General features: G+C 45.2%; 1 protein-coding gene across 14 annotated transcripts in view; it reads left to right on the forward strand.

Annotated features, from left to right (window-relative positions):
* LOC140719031 (uncharacterized) overlaps window positions 1–24,325 on the forward strand; it is a 114,120-nt gene that overhangs the window by 82,803 nt on the left and 6,992 nt on the right. For 12 of the 14 annotated variants that reach the window (XM_073033381.1, XM_073033372.1, XM_073033371.1 and 9 more), the window contains 17 exons: window positions 30–86; window positions 1,171–1,206; window positions 1,754–1,810; window positions 5,255–5,290; window positions 5,792–5,827; window positions 6,957–7,013; window positions 8,227–8,262; window positions 8,411–8,446; window positions 11,502–11,546; window positions 11,934–11,990; window positions 12,276–12,311; window positions 12,449–12,484; window positions 16,990–17,025; window positions 20,154–20,189; window positions 20,334–20,369; window positions 21,887–21,943; window positions 23,211–23,246. In XM_073033381.1, the coding sequence (XP_072889482.1) occupies window positions 30–86; window positions 1,171–1,206; window positions 1,754–1,810; window positions 5,255–5,290; window positions 5,792–5,827; window positions 6,957–7,013; window positions 8,227–8,262; window positions 8,411–8,446; window positions 11,502–11,546; window positions 11,934–11,990; window positions 12,276–12,311; window positions 12,449–12,484; window positions 16,990–17,025; window positions 20,154–20,189; window positions 20,334–20,369; window positions 21,887–21,943; window positions 23,211–23,246 (726 nt within the window). The remainder of the gene's footprint in view (window positions 1–29; window positions 87–1,170; window positions 1,207–1,753; window positions 1,811–5,254; window positions 5,291–5,791; window positions 5,828–6,956; window positions 7,014–8,226; window positions 8,263–8,410; window positions 8,447–11,501; window positions 11,547–11,933; window positions 11,991–12,275; window positions 12,312–12,448; window positions 12,485–16,989; window positions 17,026–20,153; window positions 20,190–20,333; window positions 20,370–21,886; window positions 21,944–23,210; window positions 23,247–24,325) is intronic. The other 2 variants (XM_073033379.1, XM_073033377.1) reach the window with 2 other exon arrangements.

The raw sequence follows: 24,325 nt of genomic DNA on the forward strand, positions 1-24,325 counted from the left end.
TTTTATCATCAAACACTTTTTACTTTCAGATTCCAAAGAAAGTGGAGAAAGGAAAATCAAAGTGATTGGATCCCAAGAAGATGATGGTTCGTGGATTTCTTTCTTTACAGAGATTGTTGATCTGCTAATATACGGCATCTGTGTCTGAGAGGATTAGCTCACTGGTTAGTTACTTGATATCAGAGTCCACAAGGGCTCGGGAAGAAAGGGGAACAGACTGGATACAAAGCAGAAGCATTTATTCAAGAACAGGCTGAGAAGTGGCAGATTGAGTTCAGCTCAGAAAAGTGTGGAGTTATTCACTTTGGAAAGTCAAACTTGAAGGCAGAATTAGTCGGGGGATCAAGTTCAAGAGCCACAAGTTAACACTGCAGCATTGCAAAGCTCTGGTTAGCCCACACTTAGAGTATTGTGTTGATTTCCATTCACTTCTTTACAGGAAGGATGCAGAAGCTTTAGAGAGAGTGCAGAGAAGATTTACGAGGATCCCACCCAGATGTCTCTTTGTTCCTTAGATAAAATCCTTAGCTTGGTCAATATAAATTCATAAAACATGCTCTCTCATCCAGCCAGTGTCCTGGTAAATCTTTACTGCACCCTCTCTAAAGCTTCCTCATCCTTCCAATAATAAAGTGACCAGAACTGAACACAATACTCCAAGTGTGGTCTAACCACAAGAGTGGTGTGATAGAGGTGTACACTAAAGGCGTGGATAGAGTGGACTGCCAGAGCTAATCTCCCAAGGTAAAAATGGATAATAGAGGGAACAGATCTCCCATGTTTATGGGGAAGTACAGGGGGATGTCAGAGCTTGGTTTATATACACAGAGTGGAAATTGTGTGGAATGCTCTGCCAGGATTGATGGTAGTGGCAGATATATTAGGGATATTTAAGAGACTCTGAGACACATGGATGAAAGAGAAATGAAGGACTATGTGAGAGGAAAGGGTAAGGTTGATCTTGGAGAAGGTTGAAGGGTTAGCACAACATTGTGGGATGAAGGGCCTGGACTGCTGTACTCTTCTATGTTCTGTTATCTGTAAACTAAACATCACCAGCTTAAAGTGAAATATCATTGAAATGGGAGAGAGAGTTTGGGAACTGAACTAATGATGGCCATAGAGACTGCCCTGGGATTGGTTACTGAAATTCTTTCTCATCTTTTCCAGATTCTACAGAGAGAAATAGTCACTCTGAAGCTCGAGGTATCGATATTTATGATTTCAATCTCTTGCTGTAACATTCATTGGTGAACAATCCATTGACGATCATACTAATGACTCTGGAAATCTGTTGGGATCCACTGGCCTTGGCTGGAACCCCATCACTGTGAGCCCAGAGTCAGTGCTGGGCTCCCTGTTCCTGTATCTGAGGAGTTGGGAGAGCAGAGTGTAGGGGAGAAGGACATCTTTATCCCCAACGAAGGTTCCTTGGTATGGGAAGCTCGGTTGTGTTGAAGCTGACCGGTGTGGGTGGACACCAACCTGGACCCTTGGGCACCTGTTTGACCTCTAGAGCAAAGACCCTCACTGACCCAGGAGAGACCAGATTTGGGACACAGCGTCCTGGGAAAAAGTTAGATCTAATCCCAGCCTCATCTGAGGCTTTGGGCAATTTGAACAGCTCGTGGAGAGGGAACCAGATCAGTGGGGGGGGGGGGTACTTGTGTGAGTGTTATATGGTTGTACTTTGAAGTTTTGAGACTTTCCACATTCAACTACTATTTTATCATCAAACACTTTTTACTTTCAGATTCCAAAGAAAGTGGAGAAAGGAAAATCAAAGTGATTGGATCCCGAGAAGATGATGGTTCGTGGATTTCTTTCTATACGGAGATTGTTGTCTGAGCTAATCTGGGTCTGAGAGGATTAGTTCACTGGTTATTTATTTGATGTCAGAATCCACAAGGAATCGGGTAGAATGGGGAACAGACTGGATACAAAGCAGAAGCATTTATTCTGGGGGGCAGATGGAGCAATATTGGTTGGTGGTGTTGTCAATAGTGTAGAAGGTTTTTGCAGATTGCAACAAGACGTTGATAGGATGCAGAAGAGGCAGATGGAGCTCAATTTGGAAAATGGTGAAGTGATTCATTTTGGAAAGTCAAACCTGAAGGCAGAATACAGGGTTAATGACAGGATTCTTAGCAGTGTGGAGGAACAGAGAGATCTTGTGGTCCAAGTCCATTGATCTCTCAAAGTTGCAATGCAAGTTGATGGGGTGGTTAAAGTACATGCCACGTTGGCCTTCATTTGTCGGGAGACTGACTTGAAGAGCGACAAGATAATGTTGCAGTTCTACAAAACCCTGGCTAGACCACATTTGGAGTATTGTGTTCGGTTCTGGTCACCTCAGTATAGGAAGGATGTGTAAGCTTTAGAGAGGGTGCAGAGGAGATTTACCAGGATGCTGCCTGGTTTAGAGAGGGTGCAGAGGAGATTTACCAGGATGCTGCCTGGTTTAGAGAGGGTGCAGAGGAGATTTACCAGGATGCTGCCTGGGTTACAGAGGGTGCAGAGGAGATTTACCAGGATGCTGCCTGGTTTAGAGCGCCTGCCTGATAAGGATAGGTTGCACAAGCTAGGGCTTTTCTCTTTGAAGAGAAGGAGGATGAGCGGCGACGTGATGGAGATGTACAAGCTGATAAGAGGTATAGATCGAGTAGACAGCCAGAGACTTCTTCCCAGGGCAGAACTGGCTAATACGAGGAGGCCTAACTTTAAGGAAAGTATAGGGGGGACGTCAGAGGCAAGTTTTTTTAATACAGAGAGTGGTAGGTGTGTGGAACACGTTGTCAGGAGTGGTGGTACAGACACAGAGATTTAAGCGACTGTTGATAGGCTCCTAATCCTTGATTGGTAGGGACCAGTTGGATCTAAGGGCCTCTTTTCGCACTGTATAACCGCATGATTTTAAGATTTATCTCCCTAGTTAAGTAATGAAGTGGAAACAAATCTGTTGAATCTAGTCCAGTGAGAAGTCTTGACCCAAGTGTCCATGGATACTGTCTGACCCATTGAGATCCTCCTGCAGATCATGTTTCACTCTCCACCGAATCCACCTTGACCCAAAATCACCCATGCACATCAATCCCACACCCACGCCATTTTATTCTCCCCAAATTCCCAGCAGCTCTCCCTGGATTCTAGCACTCGCCTACACACCAGGGACAGTTTGCAGTGCCCAGCTGCTCTTCCAGCTCGCCTGTCATTGGGATGTGAGGGGGGGGAACCCATGTGCTCACAGGGAGAGCATGCAAACTCCACACAGACAGCACCAGAGGTCAGGAGCAAACCAGGGTCACAGAACGTGGAATCTGTGGGGAGGTAAATGCCAACAAAGACATTGGGTGAGTGGCCTCAGTCTGCGCCAAAGATTCAATATGCCACTACATTAATCATTTTTTTTAGTGTTGCTTCCTCAGAATTTTTTTTGTTGAAGCCAAATGCAAATATAATTTCAGGCTATTTGTATCACGTTGGAATTTGGAGAAACAAGAAATTAATTTTTATTGAATATAATGTGTTTAATTGCATAATGGCGCTGACGCTTTGCAGTAGTTCAACTGACCTAAAAATGTTTTGTTGATGATTTTCATTTATACTTGGTGTCTGAAGCTTCTCGCTTAAGTGTCCAACAATAAACAGCCAGCATGGATGGATTCCAGCTGCCCTGATACTGTTTCTCCATGACCGCAATGTCCCGGTGAAACCTTTCCCCACGCTCATCACTGACAGCACCAGGATTTGCGGAGTAGTCTAAACGGGAATGCAGAGAATGTATCTTTAGTGACTTGTTAATGTCACCTATATCAATGATCTGGATGATAACGTGGCAAATTGGATCAGCAGATTTGCTGATGATACAAAGATTGGAGGTGTAGTGGATAGTGAGGAAGGTTTTCAAAGCTTGCAGAGGGATTTGGACCAGTTGGAAGAATGGGCTGAAAAATTGCAGATGGAGTTTAATGCGGACAATTGTGAGGTATTGCACTTCGGAAGGTCAAACCAAGGTAGAACCTACAAGGTAAATGGTAGGACACTGAGGAGTGCAGTTAGAACAGAGGGATCTGGGAATACAGATACATAATTCCCTAAAAGTGGCGTCACAGGTAGATAGGGTCGTAAAGAGAGCTTTTGGCACATTGGCCTTTATAAATCAAAGTATTGTGTATAAGAATTGGAATGTTATGGTGAGGTTGTATAAGGCATTGGTGAGACCGAATTTGGAGTATTGTGTGCAGTTTTGGTCACCTAATTACAGGAAGGATATTAATAAGGTTGAAAGAGTGCAGAGAAGGTTTACAAGGATGTTACCGGGATTTGAGAAACTGAGTTACAGAGAAAGGTTGAATAGGTTAGGACTTTATTCCCTGGAGCGTCGGAGAATGAGGGGTGATTTGATTGAGGTGTATAAAATTATGTTGGGTATAGACAGAGTGAATGCAAGCAGGCTTTTTCCACTGAGGCCGGGGGAGAAAAAAAACAGAGGTCATGGGTTAAGGGTGAAGGGGGAAAAGTTTAAAGGGAACATTAGGGGGGGCTTCTTCACGCAGAGAGTGGTGGGAGTGTGGAATGAGCTGCCAGTTGAAGTGGTGAATGCGGGCTCACTTTTGACATTTAAGAAAAACTTGGACAGGTACATGGATGAGAGGGGTTTGGAGGGATATGGCCCGGGTGCAGGTCAGTGGGACTAGGCAGAAAAATGGTTCGGCACAGCCAAGAAGAGCCAAAAGGCCTGTTTCTGTGCTGTAATGTTCTCTGGTTCTTGTTACGCTTCATGGTTTTGTTTGCTTGAAGCATGTTGTCAACCAGCTGCACATAGTTTGGTGCTCTGTAGTTGCCAAGAAAATTTTTAACAATATCCTCGAATGCCTTCCATGCGATTTTTCTCTGGTCCCACTAGAAGTTCTTCGAATTGCCTGTTTGATTTGTGGACCATTAAAAATGCCTTCCTTAGTCTTGGCATCAGTCATGAATCATGATTTGAAATAACAAATAATGGTGATTTTTTTTAAAGTGGTGAAGTGATAGGGAAATTTCATGGTGGTTTTCGTGATCAGGAGCCCAAAATCCATAAGATACACCCAGAAGTATTCAGGAAGCAAAATCTTTGTTGTCCAGAGTAATCTGGCTGACAACATGCCCCGGGTGTGGATGTGTCAGTGTTTGGAGAGAGAGGAAAGTCTCGGGAAAGTGCTTGCGAGGTTGATTGCAAGGTCAGAAACTGAAATTCTCTTCCTCTATGTTTCAGACTCTACCGAGAACGAGAGTGGGCCGGACACTAAAGGTAGATCTCCTGATCTGCACTCATATTGGCTCGTTGTTATTATCGCACAGACTGAGATACGTTGAAAAACTTTGCTCTGCAAAGCATCCGTACAGAGCGATTAAAAGCATAAATACGACGAGGCAGTACACAATAACCGAACACAGAACATAGTGTTACAGACAAAGTGCAGTGCCGGTAGACAGTAAGGTACAAGGTCTTAATGAGGTAGATTGTGGGGTCGCGAGTTCATCTTCAGTGTATAAGAGACTCATTGAAGAGTCTCTGAAGACCCACTGAACGGTAGGGTAGAACCTGGCGGTTCATGTTTTTGGAAACTTTTGTACCTTCTGCCCGAGGGAGAGGGGGAAAAGGGGGGATGCCTGGCGTGGAGGATCTTTGGTTACGCTATCACCTGGACAGAGTGAAGTGTTATTAAGACAGGATGGAGAGCTTTTTTAATTGATTCCACTGAAAATGTCCTATGACTGGAAAACTGAAATTCTTTTCCTTCATTCACAGATTCCGCAGAGAGAGAGAGTCACTCCGCAGCTCGAGGTATCGCTATTTATGATTTTAATGTCTTCACTCTCTGGTGAATAATCCACTGATGATTGTACTTGTTGTTATTCCAGTGCTGCTCAGTTAGCCACTCCCACGTGGGAGGAGTTCGGTACAGGCAGAGTTAGCAGTAAAGTTCGTTTGAATAGCCTGCTTGCTGCCATGCTGGTGTGCTCTCCACTCTCCCTCATTACCAAACACAACACTGACGACTCTGAGAATCCGCTGGGATCCACTGGCCCAACACCGTGAGCCCGGAGACAGTGCTGGGCCCCCTGTTCCTGCATCGGAGGAGCCCGGAGGGTGGGGTGTGTGGGAGGAGGACACGCTCATCACTGGACACCAGTCCCTAGGAACAGGGGACACGTGTGTGGCTCTGAATGGTAGAAGGTGGCAGATGTGGGGGGTCACCCGCCTGGATCCTTAGACACCTGTCTCACTGGCAGGGGGAAGGACTCACTCATTCCGGAGGCTCTGAATTTGGGCTGCAGTATCCCAGGGAAAGGTCAGATATAATCCCCTGACGAAGTGGCGAATCTGCAAGTATCTTTTAAAAAAATGATTGTGCGGGAGGCCATATTTACTGCACAGGTTATCAAAACTATCAAATATGTTATCAGTGTACAAATCCTTAAAGCGCTTAAGACCGTTCAAACCCCATTGTTTAAAAACTCACAGGGTGGCTGATGAATTGTAATACGAGTGTATTCTGGATCATCTGACATGTGGGTGTGTGTGGACCTTCGTCTTGAAGGAGTGTGGGGGTATAGTTGTGAAATGTCCGTACTTTGTGAATTGTTCTATTGTAAATACATTAGCTGCCATGGTATGTTCGGGGAGGACAGGTGAGGGGAGATTTGTTTAGGGGTAAGATACAAAAGCAAAAATAGAGGAAAATGTAATTGGTGGTGCAGTGTGTGTGTGTGTGTGTGTGTGTGTGTGTGTGTGTGTGTGTGTGTGTGTGTGTGTGTGTGTGTGTGTGTGTGTGTGTGTGTGTGTGTGTGTGTGTGTGTGTGTGTGTGTGTGTGTGTGTGTGTGTGTGACAGGTAGTTACACGTTGGACCTTGAAACTGAACCTTCCCCGTCCACCTTCTATTTTCCAATTAAACACTGTTTCTCCTCCCAGATTCCAAAGAAAGTGGAGAAAGGAAGATCAAAGTAATTGGATCCCGAGAAGATGACGGTTCGTGGATTCCTTTACGTAGGGATTGTTGAATGAGCTAGTATACAGGATATGGGTTGAAGTGCAGAATCAGCTCCAGAACCAGGCTTGCTCCCACTGACGTACAACACTGTGCAAAAGACTTAGGCACAAATCCAAAAAAATTCTGTAAAGCGAAGATTCCTTCAAAAATAATGAAATGAGAAGTTTCTAAATATCAAAAAAATTACTATAAAGAGCAGTAAGCAGTATAAAACTAAATCAAATCAATGTATGGTGTGTCCACCCTTTGCCTTTAAAACTGCATCAATTCTCTTAGGTACACTGCCGTGCAGTTTTATAAGAAAGTCGGCTGGTAAGCTGTTCCAAGCACCTTGGAGAACTTGCCGCAGTTCTTCTGTAGACTTTGGTTGTCTTGCTTGCTTCTGTCACCCAGAGAGTTGTGGATCTATGGAATGCTCTGCCTCAGAAGGCAGTGGAGACCAATTCTCTGGACACTTTCAAGAAAGAGTTAGATGGAGCTCTCAAAGATAGCGGAGTCAAGGGCTATGGGGAGAAGGCAGGAACGGGGTACTGATTGTGGATGACCAGCCATGATCACATTGAATGGCGGTGCTGGCTCGAAGGGCCAAATGGCCTACTCCCGCACCTATTGTCTATTGTCTCTCCAGGTCATCGCAGACAGCCTCAATGATGCTGAGATCAGGGTTCTGTGGAGGCCGTACCATCGGAAACCATATATATAAAAAATCTAGAGTGCCTAAGACTTTTGCTCAGTGCTATATGTTGTAATTTTTTTTTCATTTTGCAGCCGTACAGAGCAATACATAAAATATTACTGGAAGTTACAAATAAGAAATCTGTAATATAACTAGTGCAAAAAGTGAGGTAGTGTTCCTGGGTTTCATGGTGAATTCTGAAATCAGATGGTGGAGGGGATACAGTTGTTCCTAAAACACTAAGTCTTCAAGCTCCTGTACCTCCCCCTTGATGAGAAGCACTGAGAAAGAGGACAGGTCCCGGGTGATGGGGATCCTTTTCAAGTTGAAGATGCCAACACGGACTTTGGGTTGAACGGACTGAGTCCGCACCAAAAGTTCAACACACTGCCACAGAAAGAATCTGCCTGACAGCATGGCCCTGGGGTGGGTTTCACCGTTTGCTGGCGGGGGGGCAGTTATCTCAGAAAATCAAGTGCGTGCTCAGGTAACTGAAATAGTCTTTTATGTTTCAGACTCTGCCGAGAATGAGAGTGGGCCGGATACCAAAGGTAATTCTCCTGTCCTGTGAACACTGCCTCATTGGGACAGAGGAAGAAAAAACATCAAAACGGAATTGAGAATTTAATATTATTCTGGTAATGGGCCATAAAGAACTTCATCGATTGGTGAACTGAACTTCAATTCTTTCTTTTCCAGATTCTGCAGAAAAAGAGAGTCACTCTGCAGCTCGAGGTACGGATGCTTGTGGTTTTAATATCAGACGTTACTTATCTGACACCTGTTGTTTAACGATCTGAGATCTATTGATAAGCTTTGCCGTAAGGCCATTAATACGAGGAAAAGAGGATGACTGTGTGGAGGAAAAGAGGTGTACAAGAGTGGCCAGCTGGAGACTTTTTCCCTGGGTGGAGATAGCTAAGGGGGCATAATTTGAAGGTTATTAGAGGAAAGAATAGGGAGAATGTTCTTTTCAGAGAGTTGTGGGTGTGTGGAAGGCCCTATCAGGGGTGGATGGTAGAGCCAGATAGATTAGGGACTTTTAAGAAACTTTAGGTAGGCATATGGAGAATAGAAAAATGGGGGGCTATGTAGGAGGGAAAGGTTAGATTGATTTCAAAGTAGGCTGAGAGATCAGCACAATATGAAGGGCTGAAAGGCCTGTTCTATATTCTACAGGGCTGTGACTGTGGGAAGCGGCGTTAATTCATTGTTCTTACGAGGGAATGCAAAGTCGAGATTCTGGAGTCCCAACTTCCGCATCTGGAGAGCTGGGGTGGGAGGTGAAGCGAGGAAGATCTCGCCCCCAGACACCAGGCCTTGGTGCACTTTAATGGGGATGAGGCCTGTATCTGACCCACGTGGGCCTACCTCAGAGATGGGAATAAGACTCACACCAAAGATGGGGGAGGTAGATCAGTCAGGTGCAGAGCCTTGTGACTGCCATCTTTTCTACATATCCTGCTGCATTCTGGGATCTGTGAGATCCCTCTGTTCCTACGCTCCACTCGGTTTCTTACCGTTAGGTATTCCTTTTCCAACGGTGCTGCGCGGATCAAATTCCATTTAGAACTAATCTGACAACCTGACCATTACTCCATCCTGGGCAACCTCCGTTCTCGCTGTCAACCAAACTTGCAAGTGCTCGACTCGGTGGCAACCTGCTTAACTTGCTGGCCTGTATCCGAGTGTGTAAGGAACACATCACTGAACCCTGTGATACAGCAGAGTAGCTCAAGCTTCGAACTTTGATCTGCTCAGCCTGGACAACTATCCTGTCACTTGTAAATTTCAGAGATTGGCTTTATTTGTCACACCAACGTGCAGTGAAATCCGTTGTTTGCGCCGGTGACTGACGCGGTCTGAGGACGTGCTGGCCCCGTTTTTGGCACCAACCTGGCATGCCCATAACTTACTAACCTCAACTCGTACATCTCTGGAATGAGGGAGGGAACCCAAGCGGTCAGGGGGAATGCGCGTACAAACTCCTGACAGCGGCAGAAATTGAACCGCGATCGCTGGCGTTGTAAAGCGTTATGCTAATCGCTGTGCTACCGTGCCACCACTTCGATCATTACCCTTTGCGCCCTGGCACTGAAACAACTTGGGATTGACTTCGCTTTGGGTTGTTACTTCTCTAATCTGGTTCTCATCTGGGACTTTGTCTGAAGTCTTGCTAACCTTCACGCAGACACAAAATGAAGTCCTGCCCCTCAAACGTCTGCCAGAAACCACCTTCCCTTAAGTCCACGTTTCTCTAAAAGTCGTTCATAATTTATTCCATGTAAGTGCTTGGTTTTAACCTGAAATCACATCAGTGGTCGCAGTGCCTTCAGAATATCTGTCCCTTGATCCCAGTCCACTCCGTGCAGAACTGAACAGTCACCCTGAGTCCAGGGTCCTCCATTAGCTGAGTTGCTCGTTGATAAAATCAAGGATGTGATGCTGAGACTTTAAGAGGCAGTGGTCAGATGGCAGTTAGAGTACTGTGGGCACTTTTGGGCCCATATCTAAGCTAGGGTGTGCTGGGATTGGAGAAAGGTCCAGAGGACCTACACAAGAATTATCTCAGGAGTGGAATGGTTCATGTGTGGGGAGCATTTGATGGCTGAAGGCCTGTACTCGTTGGCGTTTAGAAGAATGAGGGAGAATTTAATTGAAACATGGAAAGGCCTAGATCAGCGGTTCCCAACCTGGGGTCCACAGACCCCTTGGCTAACGGTAATGGTCCATGGCATAATAAAGGTTGGGAAGCCCTGGTCTAGATCGAGTGGACATGGAGAGATGTTTCTAGTGGGAGAGTCCGGGACCAGAAGGCCCAGCCTCAGAATAGACAGGGATGAGGATGAATTTCTTTAGTCAAAGGGTGGTGAACCTGTGGGATTAATTGCCGTAGACAACCGTGGAGGCCAAGTCATTGGATGTTGATAGGTTTTTGATTAGTAAGGGCTTCAAAGGCCATGAGGACAAGGCAGGAGAATAGAGTTGAGAGGGGTAATAATTGAATGGTGGAACAGTCTTGATGGGCCGAATAGCCTAATTCTGCTCCAATGCTTTACGATGATCTCTTAGGGGCAATGAATCACGAGCTGAGTAGTGTCCCAAACACTTCCTTTGAGATTTGAGGGAGCACTGGGGTTGCATGGTCCTATCCTCACTGTCTGTGTTTACCGGCTTCACAAAAAACTCGGGGAATTGAGCGATTCTGAGAATCAAAATCAGGTTTATTATCACCGACACATGTAGTGAAATTTATTTGTGGCAGCAATTCAATACATAAAACATACATTATATATATTTGTTGTAGTTTATAGTATTATTAAAAAAAAAATAAGAGCGCAAAATAGCGGGGTAGTGTTCACGGGTTTATGGTCCACTCAGAAATTGGATTGGAGAGGGGAAGAAGATGTTCCTGAATCATTGAATATGGTCTTCAGGCTCCTGTGCTTCCTCTCTGCTGGTAGTAATAAGAGAGCCTTGCTTGGGTAATGGGGTCCTTAGTGCTAGATGCCGCCGCTTGATGGATCACCTTTTGAAGTTGTCCTCGATGCTGTGGAAGCTAATGCCCGTGATGGAGCGGGCTGGGTTCACAGCCTTTTTCCGATCCTGTGCACTGGCCCCTCCGTATCAGACAGCGATGCAACCAGTTGGAAAGTCCTGCGTGGTACACGTACAGAAATTTGCAAGAGTGTTTGGTAACCTCACAAATCTCCGCAAGTTCCTAATGACACGCTGAGAGTTCAAAATGACCTTTTTGTGATCGGAGGTTGCTTTCTTATTTCCGCTACAGATTCAGATGAGAATGGGAAGAGGAACGAGAACAACGACGACTCCAGTGAGTGAACAATTCAGAGTTTTATTGAAGTCGTGCGTAGGGCCAGAGTCAGTCTGCTCGCCGGGTTTCTGTGCCAGACTCTCTCAGAATGACGTTGACACAGGAGATTTGTAGATACTGGAATTTGTTACCACAGGTGGCTGTGGAGGCCAAGTCATTGGGTATATTTAAGGCAGAAGTTCATAGAGTCGTCTTCAGTCAGGGCATGAAGGAATATGGAGAGACAGCAGGAGATTGGGGCTGAGAGGGGAAATGGATCAGCCGTGATGAAATGGCGGAGCAGATTCGATGGGCCAAATGGCCTACTTCTGCTCCTATATCTTATGGACGCACTTTGTATCTGTGAATCTTTCCCATTGATTTGCCATCTCATTGTTTTCATTTCAGATTCTGACGAAAGCGTTGAGGGGAAAATCAAATTGATTGGATCCAGAGGAGATGACGGTATGTGTTATTACCGACGTTGTTCTCGTTTGTCTGTCCCGATGGGAGTTGAAAGTGGTTGAATCACACCAGATTCTGAGGGGATTCAACAAGGAGGAGGAGGAGGTTATTTCCCCTCATGGAGAATGTCAAATTATGGGGCCTAGTTTTAGAATAAGGAGTCGCCCATTCAAGTGGACATGAGGAATTTTTTCTATGTTTTTTTAAAAATATAGTAATGTCCTCTAGTTCTGGACTCACCCAGAACTGAGTGTTGAAACTGAAACTCTCTCTCTTTTGTTCCAGACTCTGCAGAGAATGAGAGTGGACCAGATACTAAAGGTATTTGTCCTGATCTGTGAACAATACATCCCTTAGATAGAGTGAACTCTCATTAAAATGGGAGGGAGAGTTTTGGAACTGATCTGAAGATGGGAGACAGAGACCGATGAACTGAAATTCTTCTCCTTCTTTTCCAGATTCTGCAGAAAAGGGGAGTCACTCGGCAACTCGGGGTAACTGTTTTGTTAAGTTTATATCTTGTGTAATCAGTTGTCCTAACTGTGGGGAAGCCAGTGGGTGCCAAAGCCTTGGGCAGAAACCACAAAGGAGATAAGAGACTTTTGTGCCCAGGACTGGCAGTTGAAGGAAATGATAAGTGATGGCAGGCTACTGAGGGGATTCATAGTTCCATAAGTTCATGGTCATAGAATCATTCCACTTCTGAATAGAGCAAACACGAGGAAATCTGCAGATGCTGGAAATTCAAACAACACACACAAAATGCTGGTGGAACACAGCAGGCCAGGCAGCATCTATAGGGAGAAGCGCTGTCGACGTTTCGGGCCGAGACCCTTCGTCAGGACTTCTGAATAGACTGATCCATACATGGATCCATTCAACATGGAAGCAGGTCCCGGGATGGCGGGACTGTCATATGTTGAAAGATTGGAGCGACTGGGCTTGTATACACTGGAATTTAGAAGGATGAGAGGGGATCTGATTGAAACATATAAGATTATTAAGGGATTGGACATGCCAGAGGCAGGAAAAATGTTCCCGATGTTGGAGTCCAGAACCAGAGGCCACAGTTTAAGAATAAGGGGTAGGCCATTTAGAATGGAGTTGAGGAAAAACTTTTTCACCCAGAGAGTGGTGGATATGTGGAATGCTCTGCCTCAGAAGGCAGTGGAGGCCAATTCTCTGGATGCTTTCAAGAAAGAGTTAGATAGAGCTCTTAAAGATAGCGGAGTCAAGGGATATGGGGAGAGGGCAGGAACGGGGTACTGATTGTGGATGATCAGCCATGATCACATTGAATGGCGGTGCTGGCTCAAAGGGCCAAATGGCCTACTCCTGCACCTATTGTCTATTGTCCAAGGTGATCATCATTACACACAATTTTAGTTGTCCTGTTATAGGAAAGATGTCACTTGTCTGGAAAAAGAATGAAGATTTACAAGGATGCTGCCAGGACTGAATGAATTATAGGGAGAGGCTGGGCAGGTTAGGACTTCATTCTTTGAACAAAGGAGACTAATGGGTGACCTTACAGAGGTGTATAAAACCGTGAAGGGGCACAGATGGGGTGAAGGCACACAGCCTTTTTCCCAGCGAAGGCAAACTAAAGACTAGAGGACATAGGTGCAAGGTTGAGAGGGTAAACATTTACAAGGGACCCAAAGGGGCAACTTTTCCACACAGAGAATGAGCTGCCAGAGCTGGTAGTCGAGGCAGTTATGACAACCGCATTTGGATATATACAGATAGCAGGGGTTTAGAGGGACGTGGACCAAATACGAGCAAATGGGAATAGTTTGGTGGGCAGGATGGACTGTTTCCATGCTATAAGACATAGGAGCAGAATTAGGCCATTCAGCCCATCGAGTCTGCCATTCCATCATGGCTGATCCCAGATCCCACTCAACCCCATACACCTACCTTCTCGCCATATCCTTTGATGCCCTGATCGATCAGGAAACGACCAACATCCGCCTTAAATACACCCACAGACTAGGCCTCCACCACGGTCTGTGGCAGAATATTCCACAGACTCGCTATTCTCTGGCTAAAAAAAAAAATTCCTCCTTATTCCTGTTCTAAAGGGTTGCCCCTCAATTTTGAGTCCATGTCTAGTAACCCCCTTTTACCAGGACTTGGCCTATGGACTTCTACGCCTGGAAGGGTCAAATATTTTCAATCATGCGAGAGTACCATCCTCCACCATCTTCTCAGACCGTGTGTTCCGGGGTGTAACCACCCTCTGGATGATAAGCATGACCTTGGATCCTCCCTACCTCCTCAGCTTAAACGTTGGTCAGAGCATTGCGTATAGGAGTTGGGATGCAATGTTAAAATTGTACAAGGCATTGGTGAGGCCAAATTTGGAGTATAGTGTACAGTTCTGGTCACCGAATTATAGGAAAGATGTCAACAAAATAGAGAGAGTACAGAGGAGATTGACTAGAATGTTACCTGGGTTTCAGCACCTAAGTTACAGAGAAAGGTTGAACAAGTTAGGTCTTTATTCTTTGGAGCGTAGAAGGTTGAGGGGGGACTTGATAGAGGTATTTAAAATTATGAGGGGGATAGATAGAGTTGACTTGGACAGGCTTTTTCCATTGAGAGTAGGGGAGATTCAAACAAGAGGACATGAGTTGAGAGTTCAGGGGTAACACGAGGGGGAACTTCTTTACTCAGAGAGTGGTAGCTGTGTGGAACGAGCTTCCAGTAGAAGTGGTAGAGGCAGGTTCAATATTGTCATTTTAAAAAGAAAAATTGGATGGGTATATGGACAGGAAAGGAATGGAGTGTTATGGGCTGAGTGCAGGTCGGTGGGACGAGGTGGTAGAAAGCGTTCGGCACGGACTAGAAGGGCCAAGGTGGCCTGTTTCCGTGCTGTGATGGTTATATGGTTATTCCTCTGGTTTTATATGTTTCTGTTATGGAGGAAAGTTTCTTAGCAGCTGCTCTACCTGTGCCCAGAACCAGTGCTAGTCCCACTGTTCCTGTCCCTCAAAAAAACCAAGAGGACTAAGAATTGACCCAGGGTAGTGTAGTGGTTCGCACACTATTACAGCTCAGGGCATCCTAGAGTGCTGAGTTCAATTCTGGCATTCTCTGTAAGGAGTTTCTTTACACCTCCCCAATGGAATGCACTGGTTTCCTCCCACAGTTCAAGGACGTACCAGGTAGGTTAGTTGGTCGTTGTAAATTGTCCCGATAGAATCAGTGAAAGGCCACATGCGACAGGACTGATAACAACGCAAAAAATACAGCAAAAAAGGAGAGAAAATAATAAACATAGTAAATAAATAAGCAATAAATATCAAGAACATGAGATGAAGAGTCCTTGAAAGTGAATCCAAAGGTTGGTGGAACACTTGGGGCGATGGGGCGAGTGAAGTTGAATGAAGTTAATCCCACTGGTTCAAGAGCCTGATGATTGAGGAGTAATAAATGTTCCCCAACCTGGTGGTGCAGGCCTTAAGGCTCCTGTGTCGCCTTCCTGATGACAGCAGCAAGAAGACAAAAGTGTTGAAAGGAAAATCCAAGTGATTGGGGTTCAGAGAAGATCATAGTTTGTGAACTATACTGTCTGGGGACTAATGACTGCATGTCAGATTGGCGTCCATTTGAGGGTGTGAGAGTACTGCCCCCTGCTGTCTCATTCTGAAACCTACACTCTGGTTGGCCTCAGTAGATAGATAGATAGATAGATACTTTATTCATCCCCATGGGGAAATTCAACTTTTTTTTCCAATGTCCCATACACTTGTTGTAGCAAAACTAATTACATACAATACTTAACTCAGTAAAAAATATGATATGCATCTAAATCACTATCTCAAAAAGCATTAATAATAGCTTTTAAAAAGTTCTTAAGTCCTGGCGGTTGAATTGTAAAGCCTAGTGGCATTGGGGAGTATTGACCTCTTCATCCTGTCTGAGGAGCATTGCATCGATAGTAACCTGTCGCTGAAACTGCTTCTCTGTCTCTGGATGGTGCTATGTAGAGGATGTTCAGAGTTTTCCATAATTGACCGTAGCCTACTCAGCGCCCTTCGCTCAGCTACCGATGTTAAACTCTCCAGTACTTTGCCCACGACAGAGCCCGCCTTCCTTACCAGCTTATTAAGACGTGAGGCGTCCCTCTTCTTAATGCTTCCTCCCCAACACGCCACCACGAAGAAGAGGGCGCTCTCCACAACTGACCTATAGAACATCTTCAGCATCTCACTACAGACATTGAATGACGCCAACCTTCTAAGGAAGTACAGTTGACTCTGTGCCTTCCTGCACAAGGCATCTGTGTTGGCAGTCCAGTCTAGCTTCTCGTCTAACTGTACTCCCAGATACTTATAGGTCTTAACCTGCTCCACACATTCTCCATTAATGATCACTGGCTCCATATGAGGCCTAGATCTCCTAAGGATCTAAAGTAAAGTATTACTCACTAACTGTGGCAAGTCTGTTGGTATACATTTTCAGAGGACTAGAATATAGAACCAAGGATGTTGAGCTATTATAAGGTCAGAATATTGTGTGCAATCTTGGGCCCCATATCTGAAGAAAGATGTGTTGGCCCTGGAGAGAGTCCGGAGTAGGACATTTGATAATAGATTTACTTTGAACTTGGAAGTGAGACGAGAACTTGAGGACATAGCCTCAATATTCGGGGGAAATACATTTAGGACAGAGATGAAGAGACACTGCTTTTCCCAGAGTGTAGTGGAACCCTCTGCCCAGGGAAGGGGTAGAAGCTACCTCATTAAATATATTTTAAGACACAGATAGATTTTTGCACAGCAGGGGAATTAAGGCTTATGGGAGAAAAGGCAAGTAGGTAGAGATGAGTCCATGATCTTATTGAATGGTGGAACAGGCTCAACAGGTCAGATTCCTGCTCCTGTTTCTCACGCTCTTATAAAATGTCTTTTAAAATGGGAGGGGGATGTTTGATTCTACTCGGATTGCCTGTAATTGCTGAACTGAACTTCAGTTATTTTTTTAATTCCAGATTCTGCAGAAACAGGGAGTCACTCTGCGGCTCGAGGTATCAACATATTTTCTTTAATTATTACTGTTCCTAATTGGGTGGCGGGGTGGAGATGCATCTCTACCAAGGAGGTGCAAGGCACTCTTTCTCTCCGCAAGCCTGCAGGTCAGCCTTGAGCAAGGTGTAGCGCCTGCTTAGCCCCCTCACCCCAGTCCGCCATGGGGGCAGGTGGTGGATGGTCGGACGAGCAGCCGGTCCATATCACAATACCACCGACGCCAGGCAGACAATCTCTGAAGAGTATTGATAACGGCTGGGGTCACCCGTCTTGTAAAGACACTGCCCAGACAAGAAGACAATGGCAAACCACTTCTGTAGAAATATTTGCCGAGAGCAATCATAGTCATGGGACCGTGATTGCCCACGTCATACAACAGGGTGCATAATGATAATAACTGTTCCTAATGTTCAAAACAAAGATTTATTTAAAAAGACTGGCAGATGACTCATCTGGTGCATTGCCATCAGCTGAAAACCTATTGCTGTGAGCCAAGAACCAGAGCTCCCATCATGGCTCGTGTAATTAAAGAGCAAGGAGATGGTGCAGGCTAGGGACTTTCAACTTTGACCCTGATCTACAGGTCAGGTTGTGTAGAGAGGTGGAGAAGCGCTGTCAATCCTGACGAAGGGTCTCGGCCCGAAACGTTGACAGCGCTTCTCCCTATAGATGCTGCCTGGCCTGCTGCGTTCCACCAGCATTCTGTGTGTGTTGCTTGAATTTCCAGCATCTGCAGATTTCCTCGTGAAGCCTGTTCAGTGTCCAGTGAGAGTGAGCAACATGCGACCACGCTCGCATTCAAACTTTTAGATTCATTTTCCATGTTATAAAGTTTTAATCACATCTACCCTCCCCTGCCTCCCCCCCCAGTGGGTTACTCCAAAACCTGTGCTTTGATTGGTCCTCTGCACCCTCTGGGTGGCTTATACTGAAATGTGTTCTGTGATTGGTTCTCTGTGCCCTCCGAGAGGCTTACCCCAAATCCTGCACTGTAATTGGCCTTCGGCACCCTTTCGAGTGATTTACTCTGAAACACACCCTGTGATTGGCTCTGGGCGCCCTCTTGGTGACCGACTCTGAAACCCAAGCTGTGATTGGTTCTCTGCACCCTCTTGGTGACCAATTCTGAAATCTGCTCTGTGATTGGCCCTCTGCACCCTCTCAGTGGCTTGCAATATTGTACATTTATCTCCACCAATTATTTTACAACGTTCTTATTTCTGTGCTCTATTTGTGGCTGCTATTACAGGGATAACATTATTGGCCATAAAGCATTTTGGAACATTCTGATGATGGCAAAGATGTGCTCCAGTTGCACCTTAGAGTCACAGATCCTGTAGGTGCAGGCATTTCCAGACTTGCTGACCAATTGCCTACCTGAATTAGTCCCATAGTCATAGAGCAATATAGCACAGACACAGGCCCTTCTGCCCAACTAATCCAGGGAGGCCATGGTGCCCAACCAGCTAGTTCCAATTTCCTGCTTTCAAGCCTTATCCCTCAAAGCCTTGCTCTCCAAGAGCTCTTATACCAAACTACTGTACCATTGCCTTTGTTAAACTGACCTGCCCAAGCGTATGGCGCACTCTATTGAATAGGTGCAGCATGGCGACAAACAGAACAGAAACAACTCGGGTATTTATTCCCGATCCTTGCATAGAGTATTTGCTGTGTTGTTTTTTGCACTTTGTGAATGACACTAAGGGGTTCTGTTTGATTCAAGGCCAAGCCAGACTCCAGAATTTAGAAGAGTACAGCACAGGAACAGACCCCTCAGCCCAAGATGTCTGGGCTGAAATCGGTGCCAAATTAAAATATGGAGGGGAATAAACAGTCAAGTTTTCGGGCCCATCTTGACACGTTGGTCCATGGCCTCCTTTGCTGCCACGATGTGGCCACTCTCAGGCTGGAGGAGCAACACCTCAAATTCCACCTGGGTAGTCTCCAACCTGATGGCATAAATATCGATTTCTCCAACTTCCGGTAGCTTTCCCCCCTCCTCCCTTCACCATTCTTCAATTCCCCACTCTGGCACCCCTCGTTCCTCTTCTCCCGCCCATCGCCTCTCCCGGCGCCCCTCCTCCTTCCCAGTCTCCTTTCCTCTCAGATTCCTCCTCCTCCAGCTTTCTACCTTTTCCACCTCCCAGCTTCTTACTTCAACCCCCTACCCCCACCCACTTGGCTTCACCCATCACCTTCTAGACTGGACTCCTTGCCCTCCCCAACCTTCTTGCTCTGGCTCCTTCCCTCTTCCTTTCCAGTCCCGATGAAGGATCTCAGCCCGAAACGGCAACTGTTTATTCCCCCTCCGTAGACGCTGCCCAACCTCCAGAGAGTGTAGCTCTGGGTTTCTAGCATCTGCAGAATCTCTTGTGTTTGCCTCCAATTAAACCTCTCTCTTGCCTTCACGTCATCCATATCCCCCATTCCCTGCAAATTTAAGCGCCTTGTTGTTAATGCTATCGCAGCTCTCTCTGGCAGCCCTTTTCAAGCACCTACAGCTCTCCGTGTAAAAAGTCTTACCCACGCATCTCCTTTTAAATCATTCCATTTCACCTTAAATGCATGTCCTCTAGTATTTGACATTTCTAGGAAGAAAAAGAAGATTTTACCCTATATATGCCTCCTTATGGCAAGAGACCAGCTAATCTGTTTGAAGCAAATGCTGAAAATCTCTGTACCTTTATCAGAAATTTCGCAGGTTAACCAACTCTATAACTGAGTGGCCATTTTATTAGGTACACCTGAACACCGGTTGGTTAATACAAACATCAAACCAGCAAATCACATTGCAGCAATTCAATGCATAAAAGCATGAAGACATGGTCAAGAGGTTCAGTTGTTGATCAGAATGTAGAGGAAACATGTTCTAAGTGACTTTGTGGAATGGTTGTTGGTGCCAGACAGGGTGGTTTGAGTATCACATAAAACTGCTGATCTCCGGGGATTTTCACACACAACGGTCTCTAAAGTTTACAGAGAATGGTGTGAAAAACAAAAAAAAAACATCCAGTGAGTGGCAGTTCTATGGCCAAAAAATTGAGTGTGCAGGTGTTTGTAAGTGATATGAGAATCTTTGAAAACTATTGGTGTAACAGAAATTAAAACTCCATTTCTTGTGTTTCAGACTCTGCTGAGAACAAGAGTGGTCCAGATACTAAAGGTAGCTCTCTTGATCTGTAAACAATGTGACATATGTAGAGCAAAGTCCTATTAAGACAGAAAGGCAAGTTGAGAATTGTTCTGGTAATGGGACGCAGAGGTTTTGAATTGAACAGTAATTCTGCTCTTTTTTTTTAAATTCTAGATTCTGCAGAAAGAGAGAGCCACTCTGCAGCTCGAGGTACCGAGGTTTTCATATTAAAATATCCTTGTTTGTAAAATTCCTCGCCAGGACACACAGATTGAAACCATTTGGCAGAAGAATCCGAGGGAATGTGACAAATCCCTACTTAATGCAGCAGATGGCTGTGATCTGGAACAAGTTGCATGAAGAGGGTGTAGATCTATTGTTAGATTGTTTAAAAAAAGAACTTAATAGATATTTCAGTGGTTAGAAGACATGGGGCTGTGGGGAGAGTACTTGTGATTTTATTTATTTAGAGATAGAGTGCAAATCAGGCCCTTCCGGCCCAACAAGCCACACCACCGATAACCCACGTATTTAATCCCGGCCCGTCACAGGACAGCTTACAATTAAGCTACAAAATCGGAACATCTTTGGACTGTGGGGGAGACTGGAGCACAGGGAAGAAACCCACGCGGGTCACTGGGAGAACGTACACACTCCGTACAGACGGCGCTGGAATTGAACGCTGAGCTCTGAAACTCCCCGAGCTATAACAGTGCCCAACACTGATACAACGGGCTGAATGGCTGACATCTTTCTGTACCACAACCGTTCCACCTTCATTGTCAGTTGCAGAAACAGATCCAGAAAGTAACTTGCATTGATTGGCCTTGGCTGCAAACACATAGCTGGGCTTTGTGAGAACACTTCCCCCCCCCCCCCCCCCCCCAAATATACTTTATTCGTAATATTCAGTGAAACTGCAATTGGTCTCACTGGGCAATGATTCATCAGAAACCCACCTGCTTCAGCCCCTCCTGAAGCTTTCCGGGGTCCTGGTTTCCCCAGTCCCTCAGACACCCGTTTCAATGGAGAATTTATTATAACAGGGTGTAGCATCTTCAAAGCAAAACAAATTGAAAGTGTGTTGAGTCATTAATGTAAATAACATCACAAGCAAGAGAAAATCTGCGGATGCTGGAAATCAGAGCAACACACACACACAAAATGCTGGAGGAACTCAGCGGGCCAGGCAGCATCTGTGGAAAAGTGTAAACAGTTGGTGCTTTGGGCCAAAACCCTTCGGCGTATATGAATAACATTCCAGTTTGTAAAATCTGGCAACCCAGCATCACTGAAGTCTGGGTTTTTCTGTTCACAGTACGTACAGTCACAACATGCCTTTCTCTACGTCAATTACGATTATCGGAGCTTTACTGGACACAGTTAATGTTGGGAAAGGCACAACCTGATTGTATTTACTATATCTCCAATCCAGGATATTCCCTGACAGTGTTTTGATGTCACTCATGTATACTCCTTTATAGAGTGAATCCCTGAAGCGTTTGAAAGGCTGTTACATGAGGCCCAGTCCCTCAGTGAGGCCCTAGACTGTGCTCCTTCTCTGGGAGATTAGGGATAATGTCACTGTGGAGACTCTGGTCCCCTGGTCCTGCACTTTATAGCAAAGGAGGTGCTAAGGCTCATCCAGCGAAAAGCAACACTGACATTGTGAATCTTCACAGTCAACTCCCATATTCTAATTTTTTAAAAAATGTTTTCTGTTTCAGATTCTAAAGAAAGCTTCAAAAGAGAAAGCAAAAGCATTGGATTTGGAGGAGATGATGGTTTGTGGATCTCTCTGTGTATGGGGTTTACAGGGGAAGGGGTGAGATGGGTCTACGAGGGGTGACTATGATGCTGCTTATTCTGCATCCCTGAAACTTGAACCACCACTGGGCACGCTAACCATGGTAAACCACCTCCTCATTCATTTTCTTGAAGACTGTGGTGTCTCCGAGGTCCCATGGAACATCCTCCTCTTCTCCAGCATGAGCAATCAGGCAACTGCTCCCTCTGCCGAGCCCCAGGATTTCAGCAGGGATGCCTCTGAAGTGGAGTTATTTTCCTAACTAGGACATGGCTTCTCGGGAGCTGTAGGATACGAGCAACAAGGCTGGTCCAAATCCACCACTATGGGATGTGTCCCAGTGACGACACTAAACGAGTTTCATTTGACATATCCTAAAGCTGGGAACAGCGTTACAAATCTGAAGTTCAACAGAATATTTGCACCCCCCTCTAAACCTGGGAGAGGGAGCTTGATAAACCATGCCAACAAAACGACTCCAGGAATTATTCCAGATCATTAAACACAGGAATTGTTGCTCTGTGCTCTTTGTGCGTAAAGATCAGAGGTCTTTGTTGATGCCAGACTCAAACCAGGCTTGACATGGACACAAAAATTCTGGAGGAACTCAACAGGTCAGGCAGCTTCTGTGGACTGAAGTAAACAGTTGATATTTCAGCACTTCATCATGATTTGATGAGTTTGAGGACCAAACGGAGAGCTTTGTGGCCTTCCTGATGGGGGGTAGAAGTGAATAGGGACTGGACATCCTTAGTGAAACTGAGGCGATCAGGGCCAGGGCGCTGAAAGTGGTTGAAAAGATCAAGAGCACGTCAACTGTCACAGAGACGTAGGTTGGAAGCGATCGGACCAAATAGAGCCAAGGTTCTGTTTACTGATGGAGAGAGGCCAGATAAACTGCCTGAAGCACTCTGTGAAAATCTCCCCACCGTCGAATGAAAAGAGAAATTCCTCAGATTAACAAGATCCTTGCCTTTGAAGGCCTGAGATCACTCTGTTGGTGGCTCCAGTCCAATTGTGTTGGTGATTTCACGAGGAGAGAAAAGTCATTCTGGTAAATGGCTGAGAAACTGAAATCCTCCTCCTTATGATTCAGACTCTGGTGAGAATGCAAGTGGGCCGGATACTAAAGGTAGAGAACAATACCGGGACAGAGTGAAATGTCATTAAATGCGAGGGAGGGTCTGAAGTTCATTCTGATGAGAGGCTTCATTAATCAAAATTCTATTTCTTTTCTATTCCAGATCCTGTTGAGAAAGTGAGTCACTCTGCAGATGGAGGTAATGGTCATGTCAGAATGAAAATAATTGGCAAACAAAAATGGGGAAAATAGAGAACGGATCACCACAGAAACAGGCCCCATGTCCCACTATTTCCACACCATCCATCAGGCATGCAATTACACCAGGGGTTCCCAGCCTTTTTAATGCCAAGGGCCCCTAACCGAGGGGTCCATGGACCGCAGGTTGGGAACCCCTGATTTACACTGGTCCTATTCTTTATTTTAATCTTCCACACATTTCTGCACAGGATTAAAAAAAAGAGGCTACAGTAAGTTGTAAAATTAGTCAGCTCCATCATGGGTACTGGTCTCCGTGGTATCCAAGACATCGTCAAGGAGCAGTGACTCAGAAAGGTGGCGTCCATTATTAACGACCCCCGTCACCCAGGACATGCCCGCTTCTCATTGCTACAGTCAGGGAGGAGGTACAGAAGCCTGAAGGCACACACTCAACGATTCAGGAACAGCCTCTTCCCCTCTACCATCCGGTTCCTAAATGGACAGTGAACCCATGAACACCACCTCACTTTTATTTATTTTTTTTGCACTATTTTTAACTAATATACATACAGTCTATATACTTGCTGTAACTGATATACTTATCATGTATTGCATTGTACTGCTGCCACTAAGTTAACAAATTTCATGACATATGCCAGTGATATTAAACCCGATTCTAACATTTCCATCAACTTGCCCAAGATTCGACCACTCAAAGTTCAAAGTTCGAAGTATGTATATATCACTAAATAATAAGGTTCATTTTCTTGCAGACAGTCACAGTAGAATGAAAAATACCAGCATCACTGAAAAATTACACACAAAGACTGACAAACTGTGCAAATACAAAAATAAGTAAATAGATTTTTTTAAAAAAACACTGAGAACAAGAGTTGTAGAGACCTTGAAAGCAAGCAGGAGTGTTTATTTAACAATAAGCATGTAACAGCTAAGCTTCTAGAATTAAACACATCAGGAAAATGAGTTCTGATGCATCACTTTCTCATTGGCTTTATGGCCAATCCAATGTAAAGGAAATGGCCCCCTTCCACCTGAACAAGATGCAAATTTTGTTTT

The sequence above is a fragment of the Hemitrygon akajei genome, chromosome 31 (genome assembly GCF_048418815.1).
Source record: "Hemitrygon akajei chromosome 31, sHemAka1.3, whole genome shotgun sequence".
NCBI classification, from domain to species: domain Eukaryota; kingdom Metazoa; phylum Chordata; class Chondrichthyes; order Myliobatiformes; family Dasyatidae; genus Hemitrygon; species Hemitrygon akajei.